The sequence below is a fragment of the Penicillium subrubescens genome (assembly GCF_028828155.1).
Source record: "Penicillium subrubescens strain IBT 31985 chromosome Unknown utg000007l_segment0_segment0, whole genome shotgun sequence".
Lineage (NCBI taxonomy): Eukaryota > Fungi > Ascomycota > Eurotiomycetes > Eurotiales > Aspergillaceae > Penicillium > Penicillium subrubescens.
Window position 1 is genome coordinate 1,985,863 of NW_026643157.1, and position 16,280 is coordinate 2,002,142.

The 16,280-nt window shown below is 49.3% G+C and overlaps 6 protein-coding genes across 6 annotated transcripts; 2 read left to right on the forward strand and 4 right to left on the reverse strand.

Annotated features, from left to right (window-relative positions):
* Positions 1-1,682: 1,682 nt before the first annotated feature.
* Positions 1,683-3,375, reverse strand: N7473_010492 (uncharacterized protein; the record flags this gene model as incomplete). The annotated part of the gene is made up of 5 exons (XM_057156431.1): positions 1,683-2,325; positions 2,380-2,651; positions 2,715-2,815; positions 2,869-2,964; positions 3,030-3,375. 5 exons carry the CDS (start codon positions 3,373-3,375, stop codon positions 1,683-1,685), a joined length of 1,458 nt encoding a protein of 485 aa, XP_057005086.1.
* An 808-nt stretch (positions 3,376-4,183) lies between these two features.
* N7473_010493 (TauD/TfdA family dioxygenase) lies at positions 4,184-5,554 on the reverse strand (the record flags this gene model as incomplete). The annotated part of the gene is made up of 4 exons (XM_057156432.1): positions 4,184-4,340; positions 4,397-4,702; positions 4,751-5,237; positions 5,296-5,554. 4 exons carry the CDS (start codon positions 5,552-5,554, stop codon positions 4,184-4,186), a joined length of 1,209 nt encoding a protein of 402 aa, XP_057005087.1.
* Positions 5,555-6,375: 821 nt separating this feature from the next.
* N7473_010494 (uncharacterized protein) lies at positions 6,376-8,349 on the forward strand (the record flags this gene model as incomplete). Its single annotated transcript, XM_057156433.1, has 8 exons — positions 6,376-6,403; positions 6,454-6,610; positions 6,663-6,886; positions 6,956-7,320; positions 7,372-7,473; positions 7,526-7,685; positions 7,749-8,059; positions 8,122-8,349. The coding sequence occupies 8 exons, from the start codon at positions 6,376-6,378 to the stop codon at positions 8,347-8,349; spliced, it is 1,575 nt and encodes a 524-aa protein (XP_057005088.1).
* Positions 8,350-8,613: 264 nt separating this feature from the next.
* N7473_010495 (putative MFS sugar transporter) lies at positions 8,614-10,374 on the reverse strand (the record flags this gene model as incomplete). The annotated part of the gene is made up of 5 exons (XM_057156434.1): positions 8,614-9,008; positions 9,068-9,588; positions 9,639-9,876; positions 9,943-10,283; positions 10,346-10,374. The coding sequence occupies 5 exons, from the start codon at positions 10,372-10,374 to the stop codon at positions 8,614-8,616; spliced, it is 1,524 nt and encodes a 507-aa protein (XP_057005089.1).
* Positions 10,375-12,143: 1,769 nt separating this feature from the next.
* Positions 12,144-14,232, forward strand: N7473_010496 (uncharacterized protein; the record flags this gene model as incomplete). Its single annotated transcript, XM_057156435.1, has 5 exons — positions 12,144-12,486; positions 12,552-12,956; positions 13,016-13,829; positions 13,882-14,134; positions 14,200-14,232. 5 exons carry the CDS (start codon positions 12,144-12,146, stop codon positions 14,230-14,232), a joined length of 1,848 nt encoding a protein of 615 aa, XP_057005090.1.
* A 267-nt stretch (positions 14,233-14,499) lies between these two features.
* Positions 14,500-15,964, reverse strand: N7473_010497 (mitochondrial import receptor subunit TOM22; the record flags this gene model as incomplete). Its single annotated transcript, XM_057156436.1, has 3 exons — positions 14,500-15,003; positions 15,226-15,521; positions 15,775-15,964. Coding segments are annotated over 3 exons (540 nt in total), but the record flags the coding sequence as incomplete, so codon positions are not given.
* Positions 15,965-16,280: the final 316 nt, after the last annotated feature.

Below are 16,280 nucleotides of genomic sequence, written 5' to 3' on the forward strand. Positions count from 1 at the left end.
TTCTGAAAGCCCTCTCACGGCCCAGACATGCCGGACCGCGCTATGCGATAGGGCAGCGCACCTGGCTGGCGCTCCTCAAGGTGGATTCGAGGATTGGCGTGTACCGCATGTGGTAGAGTTTACGTGGGTAAACCCGTGGCCCAGGTTGCGTTGTATTTCCCTCATGCTGGATGAAATAACCTTTTTCGACGGTCATGAATCCCCTCTGCGTTGATTGCTGTCAAGTACGTCATCTCGGAAGAGCGATGCCGGGCCAGAAACAGTTGTGATTGGGTGGAGTCGAGGGGTCTATGCCGCCCCATATATGAATGGAGGAATCACTGCTGTGGCCAAGACGATGATCGCAGCGGCAAGACTGTAGGGCCAGGATGGTACCTGGTTGTGGAAGGCTTGGTTGATTTGATCTCCAAGATGCCTGTTCAGTTTGTCGGTCAGTGAGCAGTGCTGCACGAATGGGGCCCCGCAGCGTGTGAGCGGCAGGCGCAGTGGATCAGAAACGCCTCGAAGGCCCCGCCTAGAAAGATGTGCAGGTATACGAGCGTGGTCGCTGATTGATTTGCCACCGAGCAATTCCGCAGTGAAGTACAGCAGATCACGGCGCCACGAACTCACATTTTCGTGAAGCAAGACGATATTCGGAATACTTGTCCGAGTTGTGTTTCATCCCACTTGGATTTGATTGGGGCATGCATGCCCACCGGCTTCCGATTCCCAAGTGCATCCATATACGGAGTATAGTGTGAAGGCACATGGGATTGGCAACGCGTTGGTCAGGATCCTTTCCGACCGGGGCAATGTGAGTGGCTCGCATGTTCGTCAATGAGCATTGATGCTCGTGTTCAATTGCCTTGATGGTTTGTTTTTTGCGGCTCAAGATTGTGACAGGCTGGCGCTTCCCCACTTAGTCTCCCAAGTTTGCCCGATGCTTCTTCATCCTGGGCTCCTTTCCTGCGGCTTGTGCCTCCACAACGTTTCCATTCGGAGTGTCTTCGAGGTCGTGGGGTTTGAGATGCATCCATTCTTCAATAAGATAGGATGAATATATGAGCTTCATCCGATGTGTAATACTCATCATGGTAGCTTGAGATGAAAGCTCAGCTGGCCCCATTAGTTGAGCAGGCTTGGATGAGTCTGCACTTGACAATTAGCTCGGATCATCCTGCGGATAAGGCGGCTGCGAGGGTTACTCCCCGCGTCTCATTTGCTCACCTGAGGCCTCGCATGGAGCAGGGTTATATCCTAGTTTATGGATGCAGGGAGGTGCCAGGGTGGCTGACTGTAGTGTTGGTCTTTTAGAAACGCGTCAGTGTCAGTCTGTCAAAAAGTCTTCCATTGGATCATTCACTTGATCAGGTATGCATCTCACGATAGGAGAGGCCCTTAAGGGCCGAGGCAAGTTGTATGTCTGATGCTGGGGGTGCGTGAGATATCAAGATAACAGAATATCTGACACGGGGAATGATGATGAGGATGGATGATGAAGCCCTACGTTGGTTGTGGGGAGGTGTTAAAGGGAAGAAGTTGTTGATAGGGGAGAGATGAGAAGTGAATCCTTCCTGGGCTCGACCGCGTCGAGTAAACACGTTGAAGTTCTACAGCTCTAGGGGGTTTCGAAAACAAACCGAACTAGGTATAGACCAAAATCGATTTATATAAACACACTGTCTCCCATATTACTATAGCTAATATGTGAATCTGAAGCTCGGATGATCATCACCGAGGTTACTCAACTCCTCTTGAGACCACTCATACCGATGATCTCTCTTCCCAGCCTCTCTCAATCGATTCTCCCGGACAAGCCAAGCAAAGAAGACCGTACAGGCAATCCCACAGATCCAAACCATCCCCAGACTGACGCCAAACCCAGTACGATACGTCGGAGCTTCGGACGCCAGGAAGATATTGCTGGCCACCAAGCCACCACAATTTCCAAACCCGATCTGCATCGCCGAGGCAATCGATTGCTTATAGTGACCGGCCATATTGTTGCTAAGCCAGCCCATCAAGATCGGTTGTGTCATATACCCTCCACCGGTGATTGCATACAGGGCGAAGTACCGAGCTCCTACGGGGACGGACTTTTGACAGAGGAGGATCACATAACCGACAGTTGCAATGAGACATCCGCAAATTGTGAACGCGAAACGATGGCGTAGTCGATCGCTGACCCAGGCTGTGACCAGTGCAATGACGGTTGCGACAAGATAGATGGGAATACTCATGACCTGAGCGCGTACTGAAGTCCAACCGAGCTGCTTCAGGATGGTCGGAGTAAAAAAGGAGGTGGCATATCCAGTGTTCACGATGCCGAAATACATCAACGGACTAGATCTGTTAGTGGGCAAACCTCGTGAAGAAAAATTGCAAGAATAAGCTTACCCAAGATAGATCTTGATATCGCGAACAACACGTCCCCTGGCCGAACGATCCAGTCGGTCCATTCGGGCTTCTCCTCGATCCTCCTGAAGTCGAGCCAGCAGTAGTCTTCGTTCTTCATCGTTCAAGAAACGAGACTTCTCGGGCCAGTCCACGATGAGAAACTTGGAGACAAGGGCAGCAGCCACTGTGACTAGACCTTCGATGATGAAGATCCAGCGCCATCCACTGTATCCTGCAACTCCGTCCATCTTTGCGATAGCGTAGGCCAGGAACTGTTGTTAAACTCTTCATTAGTATCCCGGCATTTGTGTTGTCAGAAGGGGTCAGTAACGTACTCCACTAACTGCGCCGGCGAGAATGCTAGCACTGAAGAACACATTCAAGCGCCACTGCAGTTCATAGCGCTTATAGTACATCGCGATGATATAGATGCATCCTATAACTGTCAGAACCCATCGAGACGGACATAATGATTGATTAAGCAATCACCTGGCATGAATCCAGCCTCAAAGATACCCAGCAGGAACCGACACGCAACCAATCCCTTGAAACTCTGGGTAAGTCCTTGGCAGATGGTAATGATGCCTGTTCGCCCGAGAGATTAGCATCAACACAATCCATGAAGCTTCTATGTCCGAAATAGAACTTACCCCATCCGAACATAATCCCACTGATCCACCACGAAGGAGCGATCCTCTTCAACAAAAGGTTACTCGGCACCTCGAACAGGATATATGGAATGAAGAAAATGAATAGAGCAATGTTGTAGTCGTTATTCTTCATGTTCAAGTCCTTCTCTAGACCCTGCAGTCGAGCATTTCCGATATTGATTCGGTCGAGGAAGGCCAGGAGGAATAGGAACATGAGGATTGGAACGACGTGAATATCGAGTTTCCAGAGTAGACGTTTCTCGGCGGCGCGATCTATTTCGACAACATCATCCGACTTGATGTGTTCGATCGTTTCATGATCGGCGACTTTTTCGAGTTCCTCCATCGGGGTAATCTGGGATCTTTGCCGAGGACGCGAAATTGGGATATAGGATCAATGGCCAAATGGAGTCCGAAGGAGTAAGTAAGGAAGTCCGGAGCCGTTGCTTATATTAACTGTGCGGATCAAGATTGGAATGTCGGGAAATGTCATTTAAGTACAATCTTCACACACTGACAAGATATGCGAACACGCTGACTGGGGAAGTTGGGCCGCGGTGATCCCCTTTCCCCCGCACATCACCGACAGACTCCATTCCGCTGTATACATGCAGACGACTCTTGATTCCGCTATCCAAGGCGCCAAGAAGTTTGAGGCTTGGCTGATAAAAGTATAACTATGCCATCCATTGCTCAGTTGTAGGTGAAAGAAAGCGAAAGTATAACCACCGGAATTGAATTTGCCATAATTTAATAGCCGCAGGGCTGGTCGTGGACAAAGTTTGTAAATTGAGCTGGCACAGGCCGAGAGCCAAGTAGATTTGAGGATGTTTGTATAGCGGAACCCTGTTCCGCCATCCAAGCCTGGGCCGCGGGGCTAGCATACTTGTTGAAGTTAAAATTCATCTTCCCATCTATCTCAAGACCGGGAAATTCCCGCTATGTTGTGGGGTTCAACACTCGGCATTTACCCCAGTTACCCCGCTTCCCCGGAGGATCTACAGTATCCCTCCCAAGACTTGGGATCTGTTGATAGTTCTGATAGTTATACATGCTTTTACGAGAAAATTTGATATGAAAATCACGTTATTTGGTAGATAAGATCTTATGGTCAGCTCGAGTATGATAGGCTAGCAATGCTACTGGACAGCTATCTAAGAGCCAAGGTTCTTTCGCAGAGCTGGCTCTAGCGGGAATACCTGTTCCTCCTCAGCAACATCCTTATAAACCGCGTCCCACCGGTCCTGTAGTGGCTCAGGTGTAGGCCATGCATTCACCGGGTCTCGAAGCCACAGGCGAAGTAGATGACGTCTATTATAGTCAGCACAATCCGGTACCTAGTTATACAGCGACGGGAAGAAACGCACTCTTTGCCGGGTTGATCTTTAAAACCATTCCGCGCATGGAAAATGCTTAAATTGTTGACGTATTGGACATCACCCTTCTGAAAGCCCAGCGATGCCCGATGCTTTTCTGCCAAGAAGTGCAAGGCGTCTAGAGCTTCGGCCTGGGCTTCACTGATAGGGGGTATATTTGTGGATCGAGGCTGGGCGAGGAACCCGGTGAAGTACCGGCGGGCATATTGGATGAGCACACGCTCGGGACTAGATTCCGTTGCACGTTGGTGATATAAGAGAGGGCGGAGAGTGTATGGCTTCTCGGGGTTACCGAATCTGGAAGGAATTAGCTTGAGATTTAGAAGTCTTATTGAGTGTGCATACCCATCAATCGGCCAGTCCTGCGAAAGAGTGTGAATCAAGTCAGGTCTCTCTTTGGCGAGGATATTGTAAACGTTCCAGCTGCTTGAAAGATAGCTCTCACCCCCTTCAGCCGAAGGGCTCAGGCAGAGGAGAGAGATGATATCTCCAGCATCGGTATGGAAGACTTGCTTATCGGCCGTGTTGGAAGGAGCTCCAATCCTTTCTGCTTCCACGGTGCTTGTAATGTCTTTAATGTGAGAGATCACTGGGGATTTGCCGTTCTGCAGTCGGGTGTCCTGTTGGCGACCTCGGATGTTTCCGATATGGGAAGACACGCCAGTGTAGATAATTATGTTATCTTCTCGGGAGTAGTCATCAATACGCAGTCCCCGGAGAACAAAGAAGCCACGGCCGTGATGGATTTGCTTCGAGAGATTCCTCAGGATTGGGCGGAGGGTCGGCAGCGGGAACGTGGACTCGTTGTTGTATCCCAAAGGCTTATTCAACGCTGCCGAATTGAAAATGAGAATGGTATACTTGAATTGAACTATCATTCAGGATCTTACCTTTGAAGCTCTTCAGTCCTGCATCAATTTCATCCAACTGTTCATCGCTCAACTGGTAAATCCAGTCACTCCTCTGTTCGATGTCCTTTCCCTCCCAAACCAGTGGTGATGTTAACTTCTGAGGGAACCCAGCGGGTAAACTAGTTTGCAATGACTCCGTCTCCTTGCGCTGGCGTGAACGCGCTTGATATTTAACATAGTCAGGGTGATATTGAATATCAGGCTGAACGGGTTGAGTGATGGTCACAGTAGCAGACATGATCGCTTTGAATGATGAGTCTCGAAGAGGGGGTAAAAGGTGCTTAGAAGATACAATACGACGCTTAAATATACAGAGTTACATAGTACAGCAAGTCGCGTTATTAGTCCTGCCACTCGCGTGTGATCGCGTCATGTTGGCTGTTGGTGGAGTTTTGATTAATTGAGATGTGGTCATTCGCTATCTTTTGCGACATTGGCCCCACCCACGACGAGCTCATCCGCGTCGCATAGATCGACAGATTTGGATATTTTATGTTCAATGCCTGGTGATTGATTGATAAGCAAGATGGGGATACTAGATGTGTTTCAGTGAATATAAAGAGGAGCAGGTCGGCGAGGTTCCGTCAACCTAGCTTCGGTGGATGTTTTCTATGACTAAATAGTATCACGCTGCATGGTATGATAGATTCACTCTGATATTTTCAAAGTGCACCAGGTTTCCTTATCTCAACATTCCAGCGAGCAATCATTTTCATATACTGACTTAACCTTATCACCATGGTAACCGTTGTAGGACAGCCTTGAATGAAACACCCTCATCAGTCACTGTTTTCTTCAAAGGAAAAATTGAAGTTGAAAGAGTTATCCCATATTACCCCACTTCAGATAGCCTTGTCGCTTATTTGGGCGATGCTCGAATATCTGCACCCCACCTAAGCATGAGGCGCATGTACAAGCTCGAGGCCAAGGCGATCACATCATTCGTGCTACATACTTGCCATCGGGCGTCCACTCGTCAAAGCTCTGCGAACATTACCCGTGTATTTAAGCATTACAGTATCGCAAAAATAGATATAATTATAACAGAAGCAATTCACGATGGCTGAAGAACGAGGATCAAGTTATAGTATGTTCGTCTACAGCTTACAGGGAAAACTCCGATTGTTGACTAGTCAGAGCCTTACCTACAGGACTCCTCCTCCACCGGGGATTCATCCAGCGAAGATGTGTCCAGCACAGACCTTCGTGTCCAAGAAACACACATCTTGCAAGAGCGCAAGATTGGCGTTTTCGGAGCCATTTCACTTATTGTGAACAAGATTATCGGCGCTGGGTATGATCTTTCTTCCGAGGACTTTCGGGATTATGAACTAACCCTAAATTAGAATCTTTTCAACCCCGGCGTCTATCTTCAAACTAAGTGGGAGTCCGGGTATGGCGCTTGTCCTTTGGGTTATTGCCGGCCTGATTTCGACATGTGGAGCTATGGTGATGCTAGAATTCGGCACCAGCATTCCCCGATCTGGGGGTATGAAAGTATATTTGGAGCGCTCGTTTTCACCGAAGTTACTTTTCACTTGCATCTACCTCTTCTATTGTGCTATTCTACGTAAGTCTCGTCCAAACAGTATCACTGGCTATGGTGCGACCACTGATCGGGCATCTAATTGGAATATAGAGACCTCGGCTAGCAATGCCATCACAGCTTCCTCATATCTTCTCAAAGCCGCTGATGCTGACTCGACTACATGGAAGCTACGTGGTTTAGCAATTGCTGCAGTTGGCTTCGCAGTGGGAGTTCATAGTATCACGCCACGTATTGGAAGAGGATTACAAGATATTCTCAGTGCAGTGAAACTTTTCACCTTGTTTTTCATTGTCTGCACTGGATTTGCTGCGCTTGGAGGGCATGTTAAAGGAGCCAAGCCTCACAACTTCGACATCTCGACGTCTTTCGAGGGCACGTCGAACAATGGGTACAATATCGGAACAGCGTTGCTGAATGCAATCTTTTCGTTTCAGGGCTACGACAATATGAATGCTGTGAGTCAGGATGATACTCACTTTACAGGTCCTATCTAACTTTCAATATAGGTTCTTTCGGAGGTCAAAAATCCGCAACGGACTCTGCGTATTGCCCTGCCCACAGCCATGGGCACTGTCACCGTGCTCTATATCCTTGCAAATATTGCCTACGTGAGTCTCTGGTCTCCTCTTTATATAATTCTCTGGGCTAAAATTGGAGCAGTTCGCAGGTGTCTCGAGAGCAGAATTCTTAAGCTCAGACCTAACTATTGCGGCTTCTCTCTTCAACAACGTCTTTGGTCATTCCGCAGCAGTCAAAGCTCTTCCAGCCCTGGTGGCTATTTCTGCAATTGGACATCTTCTCGGCGTTGCATTTACTGTTTGTATGTATACCACGTCAGACTTTCCGATTTCTTCCAACTTTTCTAACAAGCGATATCTGACAGCACGAGTTCTCCAAGAACTAGCCAAAGACGGCATAACTCCTTTCCCTAACCTCCTCATGCAGAATCGTCCATTCAAAACGCCCATCGCCTGCCTTGCTATTCACTTGGCAATCACGATCATCTTCATCTGTGCTCCTCCAGCCGGCGATGCGTTCAATTTCGTCGTCGGCCTAGGCACTTATCCCACGGTTTTCCTCTTGACTTTAGTGACAATTGGACTGATCAAATTACGTCTTGACAAGAATGATAAATTCCAGTCATCATTCAAAGTGCCATGGGCTATCCTGGCGTTCTATCTAGCCGGAAATATTGTGAGTACAGCGTTCATCCCTCGTTTCTGGGTTTTTCTTAGGATTTTTGCTGACAGGGTCAGTTCCTACTGGTCATGCCGTTTGTTCCGCCAGTCAATGGAAAGGGCAGCACGAGTCTCCCATATTGGCTTTCCCCTGTTGTGTCCTTGGCTATACTGGCCCTGGGAGTGATCTACTATGTCGGTCGATTCATCTTGCTTCCTTGGGCGTTTGGTTATGAGCTCGATCTGGTGGCTGTGGGCCTTAGTGACGGATCGCGGGTTTCAAGATACAAGGTTCGAAAAGTGTAGCGTGTGGATATCTATTCCGACTTGTGGCTCTATTGCGGGACAGGATCCGCCGAGAGCAGCCCATTGAGCGGAAATCTACCCAGTGAAGAGTCATATATAAGAAAAATAAATTAAGAAACACTGCGTCTCCTAATCGCGCTCAGCGCATGTATTAAAACCGGCAATCCCCTATGTATAAGTCCACAATAAATCAGCTCCAAAAGTAGTTTTCAAACAAGAAATAAAGCCTCGTTCAGTCGCTCTGCATACGGTCGTACATGCCCATTACTTGCGTTCAACATTCTCAACAGTAACCGATCCAGGCTTCTCAGTCACTTCATGAGTAGCCTGAAGAGCCGCAGCCTTCTGGTGAGCAAGGACCTCCTCACCCTGCGCGACGTGGTTGGCACCACCGAACAGAGTATCAATCTCCTCGAGGGTAACCTTCTTAGTCTCGGGAATGAAGAAGAAGACAAAGACTGCCAGCAGGAAGTTGATACCCGCGAAGAAGTAGAAGGCGAAGAAGCCATCGTGGTCAAGGAAGATGGGGAAAAACTGCTGGAAGATGGTGTTGGCGACATTCTGGGTCTGTGAAGCCATACCGACGGCTTGGGCGCGGACGTTCATAGAGAAAATCTCGGACGTCCAAATCCACACAGTGGCACCCCAAGATGGTTTGTCTAGGATATTGTTAGTTCGTTTCCGGTTGAGGGATAGCGGAGAGGTGTCGGGTACTCACAGAAGAAGATAAACAAGAATAGTAAGAACACGATCGCAATACCGACAGGCTCGGATTTAGCCCCTTTCGCCCCGGTTGGTGTCTCGGTTTCGACTGCAGCAACGATAATCATGCAAATTCCCATGCCAATAGCACCAGCGATCAAAAGAACCTTTCGTCCAAAGCGATCGACAATCCACATGGCGTTCAAGGTGAAGAGAATACCACAGGTAGCGTTGAGAGCATTGATAAGAGCAATCTGGCTGCTGCTGGTGAAAATCTTGGAGTAAATCTTGGTAGAGTAGGAGTTGAGCGAGCCCTGGCCGGTAATTTGCTGACCAGCATTGAGGATCAAAGCCAGGACCATGCGCTTGCGGAGAGACTTGTCCTTCCACAGGGCGCTGTAGTTGCCGGAGATAGCCTCCTTCTCGTACTCAATGGCTTCGCGAATCTGCAGGATCTCATCCTCAACCTCCTCTTCAGTGTCTCGAACTCGTCGGAGGGCGGCACGGGCCTTCTCGATGTGTCCGTTCTTGATGAACCTTGGTATTGTCAGCGGAATTCATAAGGACTGCCCAGAACGATTGCTTACCAACGAGGGCTACCGGGGATGGTGGGGAGAGTAGCGAGAATCAAGATGGGAACCATGAGCTGGAAGATGACAACCAACTTCCAGTCCCACTCGCCCAGGCTGGCCTTGTGCTTGGTGCAGCCATAGTTGATCCAGAAGCAAATGAAAGATCCGACAGAGTAGAACATCTGCCAAAAGGTCATGATCTGTCCACGAATCTCGGAAGGTGCCAGTTCGCCGATATAGATGGGGCCGGCGGCTGTTTGATGCCCGGGTCAGCGATTGTTTCGCATCAACGAACAGTGCAACGAGACCCTTGACTTACTCAAGGCAATACCCTGGCCAATACCGATGAGAACACGGCCAGCGATGAAGCAAGCGAGGTTGTGGCGAGGGGCAAAGGTCTGCATGAATGTAGCAATGATAACCATGACACAACCGGTTCCCATTCCGACCTTGCGGCCGAGGTAGTCCGCGATGGGACCACCGCAGAAGAAGCCTCCAAAGATAGCACCAACGGTATACGCGGTATTGATGGATCCGATCACTGAGGCGTTGGGAGTATTGAACCAAGCCACCCAATTCTTGGAGCCCTGGACGGAGTTGAACACGGACGCATCGTAGCCGTACAACACCATGCAGGCCGCCGCGACCAAAGAAACGAACCTGTAGGATGTTTTTAGAGGATTGTTTTTTTTTACATCAGTATTGCAGTAGGTTCGACATACCAGTTATAGGCTCGCTTAGAGCTAACCATTTTGACGAGTGTAGAATGATCTCAGCTCTAGAGAAATGTTCAAACAGCAGCGTTATTGACGCTGGACACCAGGTGACTCTGCCTAGTGGTAGGTAGATTGAGGGACAGTGAAGTAGTCCACTCAATGTAAGTTGTCCGGGGGAAGGGGAGTCGTTCAGGCCAGGAGAAACGATCAGCAACCCACACGTTTAATTTTCCGGGGGAAAGAAAGAACGGGCGGAGTCTGCCCCAGATATATAAGTCTCTGACACGCAAGAATTCTGGGGGAAAGAGAGCTCCTCCCCAGCGCCTTAGCTCAAAAGACAATCACTGCACCAATCAGCCCATGGCCGCGTCGGACGCCCCCAGGCGACGCTAAGCACGACGTGCATTTTGATAACGGTAGCCCTGTCAGCTTGCGGGTCGCTGAGTGGTGGGGTATTTCGAGACGTCCACAGATGGTCAAGGGCATTATGCAAGCTGAGAACAGCTTATTGGACTTTCGATGGCTGGAACACATGGTGCGGACATGGGGTAACCGTGATCTGGGGTTCGAGGATATTTTGTCCCGTAGGGCCTCATGTAGTTTGCATTTCCACCAATCAACAGCCAGCCGAACCCGGGGCTGGGAGAAAGTTGACTCCACCAATCGCGGGGGATAGAGGAGTACAGACCATCACCAAATCCACCGGTTAAAGAGAGTTGTGGAGAAAAGCAGATCGGGTGAAGTGAAGCGAGCTCCTCAGTTTGAATTAAGGGTTGGTCGAGAGGCAAAAGGTGGAGGTGGAGAAGGAGGGAATCCTAAAACTGGAGTCACTGGACTCTCCAGATTTCCCCCAGACTCCTAGATCAGGTGAGTGGGCCACCCAAAACACCCCTCTCTTCTATCCTGTAAGTTATAAACTCTCATTTGAACAGGAAGTTAAGCCTTTTCCTTGGTACTTCTTAAAAGGCGAAGACGAAGCGCCTCTACCAAGCATCTCCAGCATGTGATGACTCTACTAACTTCTTGGACAAGCACCTCATTTACCAACCCGGCTAATTAAAGACTTGGCAGCGCTACACATTCTAAGACTGTCATCTTCCTGTGCTGAGGTCACGAGCTGTCTGCCATGACTCAGAATACTAAGAAGCCTCGAGACTTGATTAGGTAGCCAAGACCTACAAAGATGACCGTTGTTGGTGTTGCATTCTATAGATAGCCTCAGCTTAGATGAAGGCATTCACGGCCACCAAGACGAGTGGTGAACTGGTATCTACTAAAAATCGATGTTATCTGACAATCCTTTTGACTAAATGAATGAGATCTTCTAGAATTCCAAAATGAGCTTAATCTTCTATGTGATCTCCACTCAGTACTCCATAGTTTCCTCATTTCGAGCTCATCGCGAACATACTTGGACAATATTTTAGGTTCTCACCCACGGCCATTCTCAGCTTCCTATTGGGGTCTCTCCTTTTCATTCTACCCTCTTTTTCAACATCTTTTCAGATTCAAACATAAGAGGTAATTTGAAAGTGACCATATCATATCAACACTCTTAAGAGTCAGCCCACTATCAGTCACGTGCTCTCGCGCCTCTCCAACGCGGTTCTGCGCGACAAGAAAAAAGTCCAGCAGCTGTGACAGGTGCAGAAACAATCCACCCTCCTTTCTCTCAAGCTTTCCCATCGAGCTTGCGATATTTCATTCGACCATGAAATACAAACAGTCTCCTCCAACAAACTAAATCCACATCGCCGTCTCTAGATCTGTTTGCTACACCAAGGACTCCAGGGACGCCATCGCCATGCCCCGCAAACCGAAGAAGAAGCAGACGCGGCTTGCTTTTGCGCCAACCGCCGCTTCTGGTGATTCAAACGAGGATGAAATCGACCGCTTTGCCAGGCTTTCCTACAGCCATCCTAACCTGGCCACTGTACGACCCGAAATTCCCCGTCGAACGAAGCCCGCATCCCCGCCTGTGACAGCCAGCTCGTCCACTACAACCTCCCGCCCGAAGGCTTCTCCGGTGAAGGAAAGCGAGCAGGAAAAGAAGGAGAAGCAAGAGAAGAAGGATAAAAAGGGCAAGATGGAGAAGAAGGAAAAGAAGGACAAGAATAAGAGGAAGCTGAAAGAGCAAGAGGAAGAACGTAGGCACAGAGATACAGATCCGTCTCTCACGCTTCAATGGATTATGGGCTGACATTTACGAAAGCACAACCAGCACCACCGGAGCCGGAAGAGTCCTCTGAGGACGAGATCGTCGTGCCGGGGTCAACGAAACGAGCGCGGCGTTCCAGCATCGACTTCGCCATCATGAAGCCCGTCCAATCTTCACAATCTCCACAGCTTCCCTCCGGCTCCCCCGCCAACGTCATAAAACTCGATTCTTCTGAGGAGGATGAGGTAGACATTGTTCAACCTCGTCGCAGACTGAAGCGTAAGGCTGAGCGCTCTTCCGTCATTCTAAGCGACTCAGATGATTCCGAGCCCGTGGTGTCTTCGCCCGTCAAGAGGCGACGCCGGGCCTCGCCGATGGAGACTCCTCGGACACCCCACTCTAGTGTCGACAAGGATCAACAAGAACTGGAAGACGACGTGAGGGACCTTCGGGACTCTGGTACAGTCAAACTCTACGCTCGCTATGCATACGCAGCTTTATTTACTAACTTGCTACAGTTGTCAAGAACACTCGCACGCGCGGTCGGGCATATGAGTCTGCAAGGGACAAGAAAAAGAAACTTCTCGAAAGCATTCGTCGTCGGCGTGCCGGGCAGAAAGAAGAAAGCGAGGAGGAGTCGGACGAGGAGTCGGAAGATGAGCCTCCGCAATCCAGTCCGACCAACCATTTCTTCATTTCACGGCGCATCAATAACAACGACGACAGCGAAGTTGAATCCGAGATCGATGCTAACGAGGATCTGGACCGTTATGAGGATGACTTCGTCTTGGAGGACAACGAACTCGGCGTCCCGACGGAGGAGATTCCCCTTGAATTTACACGACACGCTTATAAGCAACCAAAGGAGTACTTCCGCGATGTCGTGGCATGGATGGTGCACAACCGTATAGACCCGGCCTTCCCCCGTGACGACGCTATGTACCAAATGGCTTTCCAGAAGCTAAGCGATGAAGTCAAAGCTCGTGCAGGGTCTTCGCTCATCTCCTCCGTCTGGACGGCCAAGTTCCGCCAGGTACTTCTCGCGAGACCGCATCTCGAGATTACGGGGTTTCCCACGTCAATGATGCACTCATGTGATGCTTGCAATCGAGCTGGCCACCCCGCATCCTCAGATCTGAAGTTCTACGGCAAGCCGTACTCTGAAGAGACCTTGGAACCTATAACCGACGATAGCAGCGACGACGAGTCATCCACAGCATCCGACTCTAGCGATGAGGACAGCAAGGATAGTAGTGCCGACGACTCAGACGTGGAACGTGATCGTGATGGAAACATTCTGCCTGATGAGAACACGCGGTTTTATCTGGGAAAGTAAGTTAATGCTGAACCACACTCAATATATCCACCGCTAACACAACCACAGAACTTGCAAGGCAAATGCCTATATGGCTCATCTCCTCACCCACTGGCGCTACCAACTTAACGAATGGGTTGTCGATTACCTCCGACGCATGGGCCACATGGAAGACGCCGAGGTCTTGCGACGCGAAAACTTGAGCCAGAAGCGGAAAACACGCAATGCAATTGACGTGTGCAAGAAGATGGAGGCGGATGGTGAGATTGAGAGGCTCTACCGAGACTTCCATATACATCTCAAGACCGCTCGTGAGAAGACAGTAAGTTTTTATAGTCGAATCCCGGTCAATTATATCTGGATTACGCTAATGTTTCGTTCTTATAGTCTACCATGGAGCTCTTGCAGAATATGGGGTGAGAAGATCTCATCGTTTATGAGGATTATATCTATCCTCGGCTTATGAAGCCTTACTCTTAGCGTTGCATAATGATACCCCAATTTTTATCTCTTACCATTCACCGTGAATCGTACATGCGTAGCGATTGTCTTGGACGAATCGAAGGCTTCTATTCCATGATGCCATCATTCGGCTTGATTTGATATGGCTTATTGCAACTCAACGGCTGCATAAACAGCTATGCTCTCCGAATGAATTACTCTACAAAGCACTACACTTGGTTTGATCGACCATTCAAATTGCATCACCTAGGCATACAAATCACGAAGAGAAGAACAATTGAAAAAAACAAAACGTATATCGAGGACATATTGAGAGAGGAAAAAGGAAGATGATGTGATTGTACAAATACATGCATGCATAAGCTGCCGGAGCCAAAAAGGTTTCTGGGGGAGAAAAAGACATATCAAGAAGCGAGGAAAGGAGAAGAGAGGAAACGGCCGGTAAAACCGAATGACTTGATGAGCAACGGCCCTGCAGCTAATCCTTCGAACCTATGTGGTTGAGGGACGTCGTCGGTTGCAGGTTGAGGGGGGGTTTATGGATCCCGGGGTCACAGCCTAGAGTCCATCCGCCCATCTCGTTGCCGTTATGCCGATCTTCTGTCAATTATATGATCGGCCATCAGGTCATTCGGTTTGTTGCCTGTTCATCTCGTTTCTCAGGGCGGAATTAATTTACAGAGTGGCCTGGACCCCCTGCTTCTCGGGCTCGGCGCCGGGTGTGAGCATCTGGTGGGTAAATACATGGTCAGTAAATCATCCAATTAGAAAGGTTCATGACTGGAATGGCGGAACAGTGCCTGCTTCAGTAGGAAAACTGCAATAAGAGTTTTCCACACCGTCCCGAGGCAAGACGAAACGCAGGCGTTCATCGTGATTCAAGATTCAAACACGCGCCAGAATCCAGCGTTCAAAGCATATCTACTACTCCAAGGAACTTAAGAATCATACCTCGTTGGCACCCTTAATCATACCCTGCTCCCGCTCCATCTGGATATACTGCTCCTCCTCGGCATAGGCCAGCGCCCATGGAACACCGATCAGGAAAGCGCTGGTGCTGATGATCCAGAGAGCCTTGCCGCTGAAAGACAGGCTGGACTTGGTGAGGGATGTGATGGTAGAGACGGAGTTGCTGACGGTGCGGCGTGCGCCGGGGGGGATGATGTCTTTCAGGGCGGAGATACGCTCGTAGAGGGACTCCTCCTCGAGCTCGAGGTCCTCCTCCTCCTCGTTGGAGATCTCAGACTCTATTTTGATAAAAGACAATGGTCAGATATTGCGTTCGATAGATGTATCATGATAATATCCATGGGTTATGGTGTTGAGAGAATGTCTTTGCGGAGAGTTGTTTCTGGGCCGGGTCGGGACTTGTTTTGGGACACGTCGACTCGAATTGATAGTTCTCGAAAATGATTCTCATTCCGAAAACCCAGTGCAATATTATATGCGCATTCGGAAGGGCTAAAAGGGCTGGAGAAACGAGATTCGTCAAACACTTACCGGTGTCGGTGTAATCCTCCTCGTCATCGGAGACCAGCAGAGCATCGCCCTTGCTGGGAATGGGCTTGTCGGTGAAGTGCTCATCCTCGACCTCGGTAAGCTTGACCATTTTGGCGGTTGTGAATTGGGGGAAGAAAGAGAGTGGGAGAGTTTGTAGATGCTGTTTAGCCCAGATGGAGATGAACGATGGAAGAACGGAGCGCGAGTTCGGGCGCTCCGACTTTTTTGCCGGGCAAAAGCGGCGAGGAAGCTTGGACCCGCCGGGAAGAACGCGACATCATCGGACTAACAGGCTCGGTTATACTTATTATACTTGGGAAGTGGTTTACAAATTGGAAGGGGGAAAGAATTGTGAAATATTTTACAGAGTTGTGTTTGATACTACTTTCTATTATACAACAGATCCGCCCGATGCATATGCGTCACTCTCTGTCAAGACTTATCCGGCCATGCGACACTACCCTTAGTAGATGCCCCGAATGCCCAGTCTATCTTTGGACACTATC